Raw genomic sequence first — 16,891 nt, forward strand, 5'->3', positions numbered from 1 at the left:
AATGAGTGCCAGTGCTGCCAGTTCCCCAGCTGGCCCCAGTTGCCTCATGAAAGAATATGGAATATCATCACTACCTGGAGCAGTATCCTTACTCGTCTTACGAACCCGACGGAGTTTCTTAAGTGTTAAGGGGTAGTCCGTTGGGACAGCTTGTGCCATGGCAGTGTGGACCACATCCTCTCCACCCTGTCGGAGCAGGTGCATCTCCTGGGCAGAGGAAGTGTGATCTGCATATTGCTGCGCCTATTCTTTGGGTTGTAGGTGAGTAGGAGTCCGGGAGACTGCAACTGTTGCCAACCACAGTTTCCTCTAGAGGGCGCTAGCGGTGGTTTGAGTAGAGGAAGTGGTACACCATTGCAGCTACTTTTCTCCCCGGACCTTAGGTACTTACCTAGTTGTATTTTGCGGGAAGGGGAGCTACGCTCGTGGTGTCCCGCCTTTGTATCTCGCAGTGTCTAGTTTGCTTTTAAACTCATGAATGGTTTTTGCGCACACTATTCCTTGTCCAGTTTGTTCCAAGTGCCTACCACTCTGTGTGAAAACTGTTTTTCTTCAGATCTCTTCTGTAGCTGTTTTTTTTTTTCTGTCCATGTCCTCTTGTGCTTCTCCTGTCCCAGTTTAACAAGTCCTCTCTATCAAGTATTTCTGTGCCTTTCATGATTCTGTAGATGGTCAGTAGGTCACCTCCTACGCGTAACCGGCCCCCGCGCGAGACTGATGGCAGAGTGCAGGAGAGCCCGTGCCTCGTGGGATGGATGACCCCCGCAGAAATCTACGGAATACGTTGACTCGGTGATTCTGCTCCTGTACGATGTCGGTATAGTACCACAGGTCAGCGTACCAACTGAAATCTGACTTCGTCCTAGGGATGGCTCGTTCCGCTGCGGCTCGGACGACGGCGACGAAGTCCTGATATAGGTCGTCTATATCCTGTGGGTTGACGTAGGACTGGTAACAGGGGTCTGACTCCTCCTGGAAAAAAGGTCCAGTTGGTCTTCCCTGTATTCCATCGTCGAGGTGTGTGTGTGGGGGGGGGGGGACGTCCACGTCTAAACTCGGGTTGGATGTGGGGGAGAAACACCCCGCGGGGCGGAGGGGCAATGGCCTTAGGGAATGTGAATTAGTCGTAAACATTTTGTACAACCTTCGACGGGTACCCAGTCGTGGCATAGTCGGTTATCCCGATACTTCGTCATGGCAGTAGCCACTGTGGTGCTGAATTTCAGCATGTCCTGTTTCGTCGTGGAAGGAGGGGTGGACAGGTAGGGGCTGGGGTAGGGGTGGAGTCCCCGCGGACCGGTGGGGGGGGGGGGGCTGGGAAGGAACCAGAGCACTCAGTCTCTGATGATTAACATGTATTCCACCATTCTAGTTACACAACCACCGGATTGACTAGGGTAAGGCCAAAATAGTGTAAAGTCCAGTTGTCATTTCAGGAGATAGTTGAGTCCGCCCTAACAGAAGAATGTGCTAATCTTAACTTCTCCAAAGGGCAATGGTCTCCGAACATTATCTCACGTTTAGCGGCGTTTCTCCTCGTCAGTAATTTCTCCCTCTTGAGCCCTCGCTTGGCCCCACACTTGACCCCTAGTCTAGGTCAGCATACAGTATTGGCATCGGAGTTACATGCCACATATAGTACCTTAAGATTTATGTAGAATATTTTTCCTTGTAACTTATTTATTCCCATTTTCTTCCTTCTTTATTTGAAAATTTCACCTGTCTTCTTATACCTATTCATACCTATTTCATCTATTCATAAGCTTCTTCTCAGATTGTGGGATATGGTCAGTTTTGTATTTTTCCAGTAGATACTAAGTTACTCTGGGATTCTAGATGAAGTTGCTGATTTAGCAGCTAAGGAGCCTACTTTATTGGAGGAGATTTCATCATTGGACTTTGAACTTTCAGAAGACTTGTGTTTGGCAAGGAGCAAGCTAAGACACGCCTGGTTTAATCATAATATTGTTCAAAATAATTCCTTTATTGGTAGTACATACATATACCAAGGCTTTTTCCCCCTTACAAGGGAGGTAGCCAAAAAGGAAGAGACATAAAATCATTCCCACCCATTCCATCCCTGAATACACTCCACACCCCTCCACCCTCCCGCTTATCTTAGCACCTCCTGGATGACGGGTCATCCCTGCACCTTGTCCACTGCCCTGGGTCAGAAGCAGTGTCGCAAGACACAGCACATCCACAGCAAGGCCGCTTCATTAAATCGGCGGCCCCCACCTCTCCGTCCCTCCATGCATAAAAGGAGAAGACAGGGAGAAATCCCTTCGGGCTGCGTCAAATTTTGCTCACACATACTACCTCACCCCCTATCCCCCCGCCCATTCCACCTCATGCATCACATCATCATCCATATACAACCATTCTCCATAACCCGTCTTCTGTCCTCTCCCGTCCTTCCTCAACAGACATTCCCCTCTTCCCCAAAGCCCCCTTCACCCATCCATCCACCTCATCCAAGGACATCCCCTCATGTTCACTCCCCCCACATCTGCCTTCCATACCTCCTTTACTAGTCTTTCTTCACTCATTCTTTCCATGTGTCCAAACCATCCTAATACTCTTTCATCAACCCTATCTCCCAACTCCCTTTCCACCCCCGTTCTTCTTCTTACCTCCTCATTTCTCACTCTATCTAGCCTAGTAACCCCCATCATACTTCTCAGACACCATCTCAAACACATTCAAACTCCTTCTCTCTTCCTCTCCATGTTTCTGATAATAGTTTTAATTGGATTTAGATTTCTACTAATGTCAGGAGATGGGATACTATATTGGCTCAGCTTCATAATTGTCTTGTTGCCTTAAATTTTTATTTTTATACAATTAAGAAAGTTAGTTCCTTGCTTTGTCCATGTTGCCTTACAGTGGAGAAGAAAGTTGCACATGTCTTGTTTGTTTGTCATTATATGTCTTATCAGTTTAGGAGGTAGGATACTGTATTGGCTCAGTTTCACAGTTGTCTTCTTGCCCTAAATTCTTATTTGTGCAATTATGAAAGTTAGTTCCTTGTTTTGTCCATAATTGCTCTACAATGGAGAAGACAGTTCCACATTTCTAGTAAGTTTGTCCTTATACAGAGTGACTCACAATCTGCCTATATATTTTGAAAGTTCTATTATAAAGCGGTGGTTTCAAACCTCATATTCGCCATTTCATATTCTGTTGTGTTCCCCATTTTATTGACTCTACTGGCCGCTTTTTGTAAATCTTTCCCTACTGTTTGTATCTATTGGAATCCTGTAATGTAGTAGTTGAACTTATTTCATTGTAACCTATAATATCTAGATGTACTGTTTCTCAGTCCTTTCCTTTTCCTGGTTCTCCTTTATCTAGCGTTTCCTTTCCCATCCTGGTCCTTGATCTCTTCTAAAATTCTCACATCTACCATCTACTGTACATGTTCTCTATGTGAGATTGCTATGTATTGTCTTGGCTACTGTGGATATACAAGACCCAAAGTTACCATGTCTCCTGCCTATCTGATCCACTGATACTGACTGCATCAGTGAATACATCTACTCTTAACATACCTATGAGAACTGCTGATATTGACTGCATCATCTGATACCTCTACAGTTAACTTTGTGATATTTAAGTGAAAACTACTTTCCCATTATCTACTGGTGCTGACTACATCTTTGGATACCTCAAGGCCTTCTGTTTCAAGCCTCTTTTGCTTCAACATTGACCTTAAAACTTGAACAAGAAGAAGAGGAAGGTCCCCATCCATTCTGGTAGCACAGCTCATCTCTTACCTTACTAAAGTGACCGTCATGTGAAGTCATCAATCATGGAGCGCCAATTTCCCCTATCTTCCGCCAGCCTCACCATATGTGCCCCCCATCCACTCTCCTCCAATGTAGTTTATGAGAATGTTCATAAATTTTATTCACTGCCTTCCTCTTACTCTTTTCCCTTCCAATCTTCCAAGTAAACAATCTAATTCTCCACCTTATAGGATGTATGCCATAAATTTTAACTCTCTCCTTATATCTTGTATCAGGCTGCTTTCCAAACCTGCTCTCCTCAATACCTCCTCATTCATAACTGGCAGTCCAAGGGATTCTGTACATTCTTCTGTAAAACCACATTTCTGTGGCTTCCAACTTTTTTTTTGTCCAAGCCTCGCATCCACACATAAATGTCAACCACACAAAACACTTCAGTATCCTTTTTCTAATACCCATGTTCATATTCATGTTTGACAGCAGTTTCCTTACTTAAATGCCCCTTTTGCTATGGTTATTCTCTTGCCTATTTCTTCTTTAAGTCAATCTGTTCCATTATCACCCTTCCCAAGTATTTAAATTTCTTCACTTGTTTTATTCTCTTTTGCTATAGCAAACTATATACTCTTCCAATATCTTCCACAATATCACCATTCCTCAACCTTAAACATTCTCCTCAGCAACTTTCAGTTTCACATTTAAAAGTGTCCCACAGTTCTTCAGGATCCTTAAGCGTGCCAAGTACAGTTACACCTCACCTTAAGTCATTAATTTGTTCAAGGAGACACGACGGAAGTTGAAAAACAACGCAAGTTGAATTTGCTTATATATAGGCTAGGTAGGCCTGGTGTAGTCTAGGCTAAACTGCTAATAGCCATTCCCCAGTACTGTATTTTACTTATGAATGCATTTTCGATAAAGTTAATAAAAACCTATTTCAAGTTTCCAAACAGAACATGTATTTATTATTTTGTAATTAAGTAAAAAAAAAAAAAATAGTACCTGTACTTTAACTTTACCAATGCGTACAATTTGGTGATGTTAACATCGCTAAAAGCTATTTCGCGGTGCTGTACTTTATGAATGCATTATCAATAACATACGGTAAAACAAAAAACAAATACATACATACATATACCAAGGCTTTTTCCCCCTTACAAGGGAGGTAGCCAAAAAGGGAAAGGCATAAAATCTTTTCCACCCATTCCATCCCTGAAAACACTCCACACCCCTCCACACTCCCTCTTATCTGAGCACCTCCTGGATGACGGGTCATCCCTGCACCTTGTCCACTGCCCTGGGTCAGAAGCAGTGTCGCAAGACACAGCACATCCACAGCTAGGCCACTTCATTAAATCAGCGACAACCCCTCTCCGTGATTGGGACTAGGCAGCCTTCTCTTTGTAGCCCCACAGGAGACATTCCTAAACAAAAAACAGAAGGCATAAGAGGGTCTGGGAGAAAAAACAAATAAAAATATTTTAAGGATTACAAAGGATTACAAAGGCGGAGCATGTCGACAGGAGACCTTTTGATCCATATCTAGGTCGGACGCTAAAAAAAAAAAATCATATTAATAATAAAATAATAAATAAAAACTATAATAATGTAAACAACAAATAAAATACATAAATAAATGCATAGGTATAGTTAAATAATAAACAAACAGGTAAATAGTAAATAATAATAAATTGACATAATAAATGAAAATCAGACAGACAAATGATAACAAAACAAAAACAAATAATATAAGATAAATTATAATCATTACAGCATCTTACTTAGGTATTTATCTAAATGATTCTTAAAGCTTCGAACTGAACTACATTGCAGGAAGTTTATTCCATTCATTAACTACACGGTTGGCAAAGTTGTTTCTACCTACTTCCAAATTGAATCTATTTCCGGACAGTTTGAGACCATTGTTTCTTGTCTGATTCTCATTCAATGTGAAAATTGTGTCACTTTTGATGTTATCAATTCCCTTTAAAATCTTACAGACCTGTATCAAGTCACCTCTGAGTCTACGCTTTTTTAGGGAAAACAGATTCATGTGTTTTAGTCGATTTTCGTATGATTTATTTTTGATATTTGGAATCAGTTTTGTGGCTCGCCGTTGTACTTTTTCCAGTCTGTCAATGTCTTTAACGAGATTCGGTGACCATACGGATACAGCATATTCCAAATGTGGACGAACTAACAAAGGAAGTGAGTGGGGGATGAGGGGGAAGTTAGGGAGTATGTGATTCACCTTGGTCTTTGTGTCACGTGTTGGACTCGTGATCGACAGCTATTTCCCTCCTGGAAGAGAGCTTAAAGCTCGTATGACCGATCTATGGGTAATGCTATGACCTTACACAGACACACACCCCCAGCTCCCTGCCCACGAGAGTTGGAGTAACGACTTGAAGCACAGCAATACTGAAATAATTGCAGGCCTGAGCAGGATTCGAACCCGGTACCGCCGCACCGATTGATATTTTGATGCAGCCTGAAGGGATTTCTCCCCATCTTCTTTCTCTGCATGATGGGAGGGGTCGCCAATTAAATGAAGTAGCCTTGCTGTAGATGTGCTGTGTCTTGCTGCATTGCTTCTGGCCCAAGGCAGTGGGTGAGATGCAGGGATGACCTGTCATCCAAGAGGAGCCAAGAAAAGAGAAAGGGGTGGTGAATAGGAGTCGGTCGAGTATGTGGGGATAAAATGGGTGGGAGTGGATTTATGCCTTTTCCTCCCTCCCTTGTAAGGGGGATAAAGCCCTTGGTATATGAATCTTTTCATTCCATATGTATCATTCTATTCCAATAAAGTTCTTTAAAATGTTCCATATGGTAGTGAGTTGGCTGTGGCAAGTGGCCCTGCTACTAAGTTTGATGGCCAGTAGGCCACAGCAAGTTTCCAGCAACCAATTAAGCAACAGCCAGATGGCAACAGCCAGCTGTTCTAGACCTATTTTCCCTAACTCAGTCAATAACTGCCTTATGCTACGTCCACACGGTCGAGCACTGTCCTCCGGGCACGAGGGCTTTGCTCGACAACAGGCAATTTCATCGGGCAAACCATCAAACTGTCCGTTCCCGGCGCCATTTGCGGGCAGTGAATGGAGGGCTGACATCACTGCCAAACGCACAAGGTGAGGTGCGAGCAAAGTTAGCAAACTCACTCAGTACAGACCGAAGTTACCTTACTACCATGTCCGCACCTAGTACTAGTGTGTACTGGTCACGACAAGACGTGCTATTGGTGCTATGCTTTTCCTCATATTTGTCTCTTGCCTTTGTATATATGGCTCCACTTTCGAAAGGCGAACAGAAAAGCTGCTTATGTTTATTCTCATGTAACTGCAAAACAATTGTTCATTTTCATCCTGCAATTCACGTAGGATTGTCACCGAGTTTCCCATTAAATCACCTCTTTGTAACCATTCCCGGCACCAGACATGTCTCCGGGATTTCTTGTTTTTCTTTTTAATGCAGGCAACAATTATAATGCTGTAAAGTGCTACCTTCTTTCCAAGTATGGCGGGAACCATGGATATCGTACCACACTGAATCACTCCCTCCCAACCTCTGCTAGCAGCCAACTAACCTCCAACCACCATCATCAGCAGTGTGGACACTTTGCGGGCAGAGTCTGCAGACTTTGTCAGGTAAGGGCAAAGTCTGCCAGGCACAGCTCAACCGTGTGGACGCGGCATTAGACCCTCCTCAAACCCAGCCACATCAGAAAACATGGACTGGTTCTCCTACCACTTCCCTCCACTCTCACTAACTATCTCCAATGCCCTGACCATCACCCTTACATTTGTCTCCAATACCACCTCCATCCATGTGCAGATTGAACAACCTTGGCACAGCCCTACCTTTGTCATAACACTCACTGGTCCTAACCCTAACACAAACTCTACTCAATTCAATTTAATTTTGCAAAACTCCCCTTATCAGGAGGCTAGGATGGTACATCTTACAGAGGGCTTTGTAGCATGGAATTTAATGAACCATGCCCTTGGTTAAATTCCACAGTGACTGTTCAAACTGCCATCACCTCTACTTCCTTGCAAGTTGTGATGCCCTGACCTACATGGCTAGTGAGCATCCTATAACTCTACTATCCATGTAAAAGCTTTAAAATGCAACACCTTCTTGTCAAACATCAAGTTTTCTCTAAATCTATGAAGCCCCAAAAATTATCCCTTCCTTTTCCCAAGAAATTCTTGCAAGTCTGTCTCACCACAAAAATTATATTTATGCACCTTCATATCTTTCCTAAACCCACACTGTTCCTCTCTTAACTCTCAACACCTTCACATATGCATTTCCAGCTACTCTCTAACAGATCCCTCCAAAACTACTATATTCATATTTGTCCTGTCTTCCTTTGTAAACCCCCATACTGGAATGCTGACTACACATTATCCTGCAGTAGTGACTACATAGTAATATGTGGCCAATGGTTCAAAGACGGTTTTGGGGCATCCCTACAGACTGGAGCAACATCATTTGTCTATATTGGAACAAAACCTCTACACAGAGGGATGATGCTGTTATTGAACTATGACTGTCCCTCTATAAAGTTCCATCATACTTGTCCTTAACTGCTTCTATGACTCTTCATTTTATCTGAGGTGTAGGGGTGGGGAGGATTCTTCCTTTGTAATTCCCATGAGAGTCATAAAAGGTGACAAAATGGTACAGAGTGATGTGACTAGGGATCCTGCTCTCTGTATGTTCATCCTACTAGAAGTCAAGGCAAATGAGGGTGTGGGAGAACTTCAACCAGAACCCTAAAAATTGGGTTTTTAAATGTGCATGGGTGTGGTACAGGTGAAAGCAAAAGGAAAGAGACTGGCAGTATGTTTGTGAGGAGGACGGATGTGTTAGTGTAAAGTGAAACCAAGTTGAAATGGAGGGTGATTTTGAGTTTGGGAGTGTGGTGGGGACTCTCGAGAATGAGGAGAGGCAAGGAAGGGAAGGAATGGTTGCACTGGTGATAGAGAAGTGCATGGTTGAGTGGAGGAAAGTGTCTTTAAGGTTAATGTGGGTGATGGTGAGACTGGAAAGGGAGATGTGGGTTTTTGTGAGTGCATATGGACCTGGTAGTGAGAAAAGAGGAGAGGAAAGGAAGGTTTTTTGGACAGATTTAAATGAGTGTTTAGAATTTTGGGAGGAATGTCAATGTTGTGGTGTTGGGGATCTTGATGCTTGAGAATGAGCCAATTTTGATGTGCCAGTTAAGAATATGTGTGGAGATATAATATTGGGGGTGTGCTTGGAAAGGATGTGGTTGAAGATGATGATAGTGTATAAGAATATAGCTAGGCATAAATATACTTAAGAAAAGAGATTGATAAGACATTAATGGATTATGTAGTGGTATCAAAAGGAAGGATGGGAAGAGTTCTTGACATATGTTCTCAGGAGAGAGTGGAGGGGGGGGAGTGTTGATTCTTTTTTGGTAGAAGGGAAGTCAAAAGTGGACATGGAAAAGGGCGCCAGGTACAGAGGAATGATGTGATACAGAAACAGATAAGGTACAAAGCAGATTGGAAATGATGGGAGCTGGTAAGGTTCCTGGGATGGATGCGTGTCATGCAGTGTCTGACAATGGGAGGAACAGCTCTAGTGGATTGGCTGGTGAGGTTATTTAATATGTGCATAAGGAAGGGTAGTGTGTTGGAGGACTGGAGTGCATATCTAATTTTATTTTACATGCATATACCAAGGGCTCTTTCCCCCTTACAAGTACAGTGTAGTCAGCAAACAACAACTGGCTCACCCCCTCACTTTTCTCCATTTGCTTCAACCATTAATTTCTTTATACCATTAATTGATGGAGGGAGTGAACATGAAAGGGTGACCAAGGATAAGATGGATGGGTGGGATAAAAGGGCCATTGGGAGAGTGGAATCTTGAGGAAGGAAGGGAGAAGACAAAAGATAGGGGTGAGTGGAGAATGGTTGTGTATGGATGATGCTGTGATGCATGGAAGGGAGTGGGTGGGAGATGGGGTAGTGAAGGAGTATACAGGGTCTAACAGATAAATCCGTACAACTTCTTATCACATGTTTTAAGATTAATATCTCGGGTTATAATAAACAGAGTTATGAAATTTTCAGTATATTTAGAAAAGGCAATAAGAACAATGATTTCATTCAATGTAACCACCTTCAGCTGTTATGACGCTTTCAACGCGTTTACGAAACTTGGATACAGCGTTGATGATCTCAGACTTTGATAATGAACCCACAGCTTTCTTGATGCCTGTCTTCAGGGTTGTTATACTTCTGTGTGGCTTGTCACATGCCTTGGCCTCAATTCGCACCCAAAAATAATAATCTAAAGGGTTTAGGTCTGGCGAATTTGAGGGCCACACCTCTTTGTTCCAGAACTGCACATTTGACCCTTCGAGAAGGTTGGTGGTCCTCTTCGCTGTGTGGGCTGGAGCCGAGTCCTGTTGGAAGACAAACTGGTTGCCACTAGCCTTATCTTTCATCCAGGGTATTATTTTCTCTTCTAGAACTTTGCAATAGACAACGGCATTGACTTTCTCCTTGTTGTTGAAGAAGTGAGTGAAGACCTCCCCCTCAGTTGACACCACACAGAGCACCATGACACTTGCTGGTTTCTTCGTCGTTGTCTTGTGTTGAACCTCTGAGGATGAGGAGGCTATCCAGCGATCATTCCGCTTATTGAAAGTCGCATCAACCGTGAAAATCTTCTCGTCGGAAAAAAAACTTGATGACTGAGCCATTCGACTTCATCCAGTTCAACAGCTTTTGGCACCTGGTCAAGCGGATTTCTTTCATTTTTCGTGTCAAAAGATGTCTTTTTCCTTGTGAGAATGAGGTTAATCCCAATTTCTTTAATGCTCTGTGAATTGTCATTGTGCTGACACCTCTCTTCTTTGCCAATGTCGATAATGGTAAGGCTGGATTTGCATTGACACTTCTCTTGAGACCAGCTAAAAAGCGAGGTGTTAGAATTCTGCCCCTTCTGGGCTTGTGAGCAGCTCGTTGGTCTTCGCCGGTCTCATCAAAACGTTTACAAACATCGTAAACAGTTTGTCTGGAGTATTTCAGCATCCTTATTATGGCGCTAGGAGTGTGACCCGCACGACGAAGTTCGCATATGGCTGAACGTTTGGCTTGTTCCATTGCTTAATGTTTATTGCACCGGTGCTAGTATACAACTGGCTAAATTATTAGACAAATGGAAGTATCTGGAAACAATCAGAATTGCCATATGTTACTTTTTAAGTGCTTAAAACCTCTTCAAAGTTTGTACGGATATATCTGTTAGACCCTGTATGTGAATGATATTTTGATGCAGCCCGAAGGGATTTCTCCCCATCTTCTCTTTTTCTCCATGAGGGGACAGAGGGGGGGTCGTCAATTAACCTCTTCGATACATTGATGCCTACATAGGTGTCATGAGGTGTGAGTGGGTATACGAGAATGCCAATATTGGCGTCTTGATTATATCTATTTTGTAGTTGTAGCTGAGTGACCCCAGAATTCTGTGAACTGGTTTGGTCATGTTTTCTGTGTTTACTATTACTCCTTTTTCTTTTTGCCTACCTCCCTAGTAAGGGGGAAAAAGCCTTGGTATATGTATGTATGTACTATTACTCAGAGTGAAAGAGAATAAGTGATACAGCAGTGACTTTATATTTATAACATGAAGAATGTGATGCACTGTATATTAGGTATCCGATACTGTGGATGTTCTATGTCTTGCTGCCTTGCTTCTGACCCAGGGGGTGAGATACAGGGATGACCCATCATCCAGGAGCCAAGACAAGAGGGAGGGAGGGAGGGATGGTGAATGGGAGTTGAGTATGTGGGGATGAAATGGGAATGGATTTATGCCTTTGACTTTGGCTACCCCTTTGAAAGGGGGAAAAAAGCCCTCGTTATATGTATGTATACCAATTAATACATATACCAATGGCTTTTTTTACCCTTAGAAGGTAGATAGCCTAAAACAAAGGCATAAATCCATTCCCACATACTTCACTCCTATTCACCACCCCTTCCTCCTTTTCTTGGCTCCTCCTGGATGACAGGTCATCCCTCCATCTCACCCACTGCCCTGGGTCAGAAGCAGTGCAGCAAGACAAAGTACATACACAGCAAGGCCACTTCATTTTATCAGCGACCCCTTCTCCGTCCCCTCATGCAGAAAGAGATGGGGAAAAATCCATTCAGGCTACATCAAAATATCATTCACACATACTCCCTAACTCCCCCCCCCATCCCTTCCATGTACCACAGCACAACCATTCTCCACTCACCCCTATCTTCCGTCTTCTTTCCTTCATCAATAAATATCCCCCTCTTTCCCAACAGCCCTTTGAACCCATCCATCCATCTCATCTTTGGTCAACCCCTACCATACTTCTTAAGACATTTCACTCAAGCATATTTAAACTTTACACTTAAATCCAAGGCATTTACTTGCTTCTCTCAATCTACATTCTACCTCCACCACTTCTTTTCCTGCCAGTCTCTCTCCCATAATAATCACTTCCAATTTGCTGCCATCATCGTCACTTGTACATCTCATCACCTTACCCACTTATTTTCAACTTCCTTCTTTGACACACCTTCCCAAACTCCATCACTCCCTCCTTTAATCCCTCCTCTGATCCTGCAGTGTCATCAACAAACAACTGGCTTATCTCCCATTTCTCTCCATTTTCTTTAACCATCTCCCATCCCCTGCCCATTACCTTTGCATTTACCTCTTGCAACATGACACATCCCTTGCAAAGTCCCACATTTACCTCAAACCACTCTCTCTCAATTTCTAATTTTAACACAGGTTCTACTATTCTTGTAAAAACTCTCGACTGCTCTCAAGTTTTCCTATCCTATATATCTGCAATACCTCCTACAGTACTTTCATGTCTACCCTGTCATAAGCCTTTTCCAAATCCACAAAGGCCCAAAATAAACATTCTTACCTTCTCCTAAACCTCTCTCACATATCTGCCTTACCACAAAAAAATTATTCACACAACCCCTACCTTTCCTAAACCCACACTATTCCTCATCAATACTCCCTGTTCCTCTCGATCAAAACCCTCCCAAGCCTTCCCAGCTACACTAAAACTGATCCCTCTGAAACTACTACACTTGCACGTGTCCCATTTTCCTTTGTAAAGTGGAATTATACATGCTGTCTACCCTCTTTTAGACAAATATTAAATGACCTCACCAACCAGTCCACCATCATTGTACCTCCCTTTTTTAGACACTACATGAGACCCATCTAACCCAGGTGCCTTACCTGCTCTCATCATTTTAATGACTGCTTTCACCTACCTTCTCATTTCTCCTCCAATTTCCTCATTTATCATTAGTATATTAACCAATAATTTCCTTATACCATTAATTGGTATAATACACATACCAAGGGCTTTTTTCCCCCTTACAAGGGGGTTAGCCAAAGTCAAAGGCATAAATCCACTCTTCACCATCCCTCCCTCTTTTCTTGGCTCCTTCCCTACATCTCGCCCATTACCCTGGATCAGAAGCAATGCAGCAAGACCACTTCATTTAATTGGTGACCCCCTCCCATCTTCTCATACAGAAAAAAAACATGACAAGGAGAAATCCCTCCAGGCAGCATCAAAATATCAATCACACGTACTCCTTTCTATGCATCACAGCATCATCCATACACAACCATTCTCCACTCACCCCTATTTTCTGTCTTCTTCCTTCACAACCAAGTATATAAAGCTATCCACTTCCTCCAATCTCTCTCCCTTAATACTCACTTCCAATTTGCTACCATCCTCTCCCCTTACTTTTACCCACATTTATCTTTAACTTCCTTCTTTCATACTTAGGAGTAAAGGTATAATACACATACCAGGAAGTGGAAACCAGAATCGGAGCAGGAAATCAGTTACTACAGCCTAATATTATTGTTTAAAAAAGGTCAATATCAAGAACAACAAAACTGAGACTTTACAACTCAATAGTGAGAGACCAGTCATATTGTACGGCTGCAAAACACAGGCCCTTGTGAGTATTTTAAGACACGTGTATGACAACCAAAGGCAAATATGAAAAATTAGACTTAACCGGGAAATTCGAGAACAAACAAAACCCCATATCAAAAAAGTAATAAGATTAAAAAGATTGAAATGGGCAGGGCATGTCACAAGGATGCAAGAAGATAGATGGCCAAAGAAAGTGCTCAATAGTGGAGTGCGTGGACGACGACCACTTGGACAACCTAGAATAGACTGGAGGAGATGCATTGAAGAACATGTGCAGATATGCAGAATAGAACCAAGAGAATGGAAGGAGGTGGCACAGGACGGAAGGAGGTGGCACAGGACAGAAAGACATGGTGAGACACTTCAAAAGTGGTTATGGATCACCAAGTGGCCCGAAGACCAGCGGAGTAAGAGTTCCTCCTTTCATACACCTTCCCAAAATCTGTCACTAACTTCCTTAATTCCTCTGATCCTGCTACAAGCAGTGTCATCGGCAACAACTGGCATATCTTCATTTTCTTTAACCATCTCCAATCCCCAGCCCATTACCCCATTCATGTATAAATTGAATAGCCTGGCAAAGTCCCACATTTACCTCAAACAACTCTCTCCATTTCGAATTCTAACGCAGGCTCTACTAATAATAAAAACTCACGACTGCTCTCAACTTTCCTCCTATCCCATATATCTGCAATACCTCCCACAGTGCCTTCCTGTCTACCCTGTCATCAGCTTTTCCAAATCCATAAAGGCCCAAAAAAACAGTCTTACCTTTTCCTAAAGCTTTCTTACATATCTGCCTTACCACAAACCCATTGTTCTCGAACCCATCCCCATCTACACTCAACAAACTGACCCCTCTGAAACTACTACATTAACTCGTCCCCTTTTCCCTTGTAAAGCTCAACTATACAGGCAGTCCTCTGGCACTATATCCTCTTTTAGACAATCATTAACCCACCTCACCAGCCAGTCCACCACCTTACCCACGTGCCTTACCTGCTCTCATCATTTTAACTGCTTTCACCTCCTTTACTTTATTTCTCCTCCATTTCCCTCATTCATCACTGTCACTTTCTTAGTGCTTCCTACTGCAACTACCTTTCTTCATGCTCCTTCTTATGTAGCTCAACACTATGCCCATCTTCCTTATTGCTGTCTTCCATTATTATCTCCTGCACCTTTTACCTTGACAGAAAATTTTGAAAATAATAAAAAGATGTTTTGGAAAGAAATTAAGAGGAAGAGGAGGCGAATCAAGTAGAGAAGAAAAGGTAAAAGGTACAGATGGAGAGATGATAATGGAGGAGAAGGCAGTAAGGGGAAGATGGGCAGAGAATTTTAGGGAGGGAGTTGCTAAATGTGAAGGAGGATAGGGAGGGAAAGATAGCTGCAGTGGGAAATGCTAAGAAAATGACTGTGATGAGTGAGGAAAATGGAGGAGAAATGAGGAAGGATGAAGTGAAGGCAGCAGTTAAGATGATGAAAGCAGGTAAGGCACCTGGTCTGGATGGATGCCATGCAGAATGTCTTAAAAAAGGAGGTACAGTGATGGTGGACTGGTTGGTGAGATTATTTAATGTTTGCTAGAGAGAAGGTAGAGTGCCAGAAGACTGGAGGAGTGCCTGTATAGTTCCACTTTACAAGGGAAAGGGGGATAAGTGTGAATGTAGTAGTTTCAGAGGGATTAGCTTGTTAAGTGTAGTTGGGAAGCCTTATGGTAGGATCTTGATCGAGAGGATTAGGAGAGGAACAGAAGGAGTAATTGGTGAGGAACAGTGTGGATTTACGACAGGTAGAAGTTGTATAGATCAGATTTTTGTGGTAAGACATATGTGAGAAAGCTATAGGAAAGGGGAAGGATGTTTTTTGGGCCTTTATGGATCTGGAAAAGGCTTACGATAGGGTAGACAGAAAGGCACTGTGGGAGGTTATGCGGATATACGGGATAGGAGGAAAGCTTCTCGGAGCTGTCAAGAGTTTTTATGAGAGTAGTAGAGCTTGTGTCAGGATTAGAAATGGAGAGAGTGGTTTGAAGTAATGGTGGGACTTCGTCAAGGATGCATTATGTCACCCTGGCTGTTCAACTTATACATGGATGGGGTAGTGGGTCAGGGATTGGAGATGGTTAAAGAAAATGGAAAAAAGTGGGAAGTGAGCCAGCTGTTGTTTGCGGACGACACTGCGCTTGTGGCAGGATCGGAGGAGGGATTGAGGAAGTTGGTGACAGAGTTTGGGAGTGTGTGTGATAGAAGAAAGCTGAAGATAAATGTGGGTAAAAGTAAGGTGATGAGATGTACAAGGGGTGAAAGTGGCAGTAATCTGGAAGTGAGCATTAAGGGAGAGCAACTGGAGGAAGTGGATAGTTTTAGATACTTGGGTGCAAATGTGGCAGGAAAAGGTGGAGTAAAGGTGGAGGTAGAATGTAGATTGAGAGATGCGAGTAAATGCCTTGGTGGATTAAAAAGTGTAATGAGGAATAGACATTTGGGAATGGATGCTAAGAGGAGACTGTATGAAGGAGTGATTGTGCCAACAGCACTGTATGGAGCAGAAACATGTAACATAAGAGAAGAAGAGAGAAGGAGTTTGAATGTGTTTGAGATGAGGTGTCTGAGAAGTATGATGGGGGTTACTAGGCTAGAAAGAGTGAGAAATGAGGAGGTGAGGAAGAGAACAGGGGTGGAAAGGGAGTTGGGAGATAGGGTTGATGAAAGAGTATTAGGATGGTTTGGACACATGGAAAGAATGAGTGAAGAAAGACTAGTAAAGGAGGTACGGAAGGCAGATGTGGAGGGAGTGAATATGAGGGGACGTCCTAGGATGAGATGGATGGATGGGGTGAAGGGGGCTTTGGGGAAGAGGGGAATGTCTGTTGAGGAAGGACGGGAGAGGACGGGAGAGGACGGGAGAGGACGGGAGAGGACGGGAGAGGACGGGAGAGGACAGAAGACGGGTGCATGGAGAATGGTTGTATATGGAAGATGTTGTGATGCATGAGGTGGAATGGACGGGGGGGGGGGGATGGGGGGTGAGGTAGTGTGTGTGAGCAAAATTTTGACAGCCCAAAGGGATTTCTCCCCGTCCTCTCCTTTATATGGGGGAATGGAGAGGGGGGGGGGGGCCGCCGATT

General features: G+C 43.3%; 1 protein-coding gene across 9 annotated transcripts in view; it reads right to left on the reverse strand.

Annotated features, from left to right (window-relative positions):
* Positions 1–1,697: 1,697 nt before the first annotated feature.
* The window catches only part of LOC143037630 (RNA-binding protein 1-like), a 36,547-nt gene continuing 21,353 nt past the window's right edge, over positions 1,698–16,891 (reverse strand). For all 9 annotated transcript variants that reach the window (XR_012967493.1, XM_076206239.1, XM_076206254.1 and 6 more), the window contains one exon: positions 1,698–5,173. Coding sequence is in view for 4 of the 9 variants with exons in the window: in XM_076206239.1 (XP_076062354.1) it covers positions 5,101–5,173 (73 nt within the window). In the remaining 5 variants the exon portion in view is untranslated. The remainder of the gene's footprint in view (positions 5,174–16,891) is intronic.

Source organism: Oratosquilla oratoria, chromosome 2 (genome assembly GCF_046742065.1).
Source record: "Oratosquilla oratoria isolate Oo_2021 chromosome 2, ASM4674206v1, whole genome shotgun sequence".
In the NCBI taxonomy this organism is placed as follows: domain Eukaryota; kingdom Metazoa; phylum Arthropoda; class Malacostraca; order Stomatopoda; family Squillidae; genus Oratosquilla; species Oratosquilla oratoria.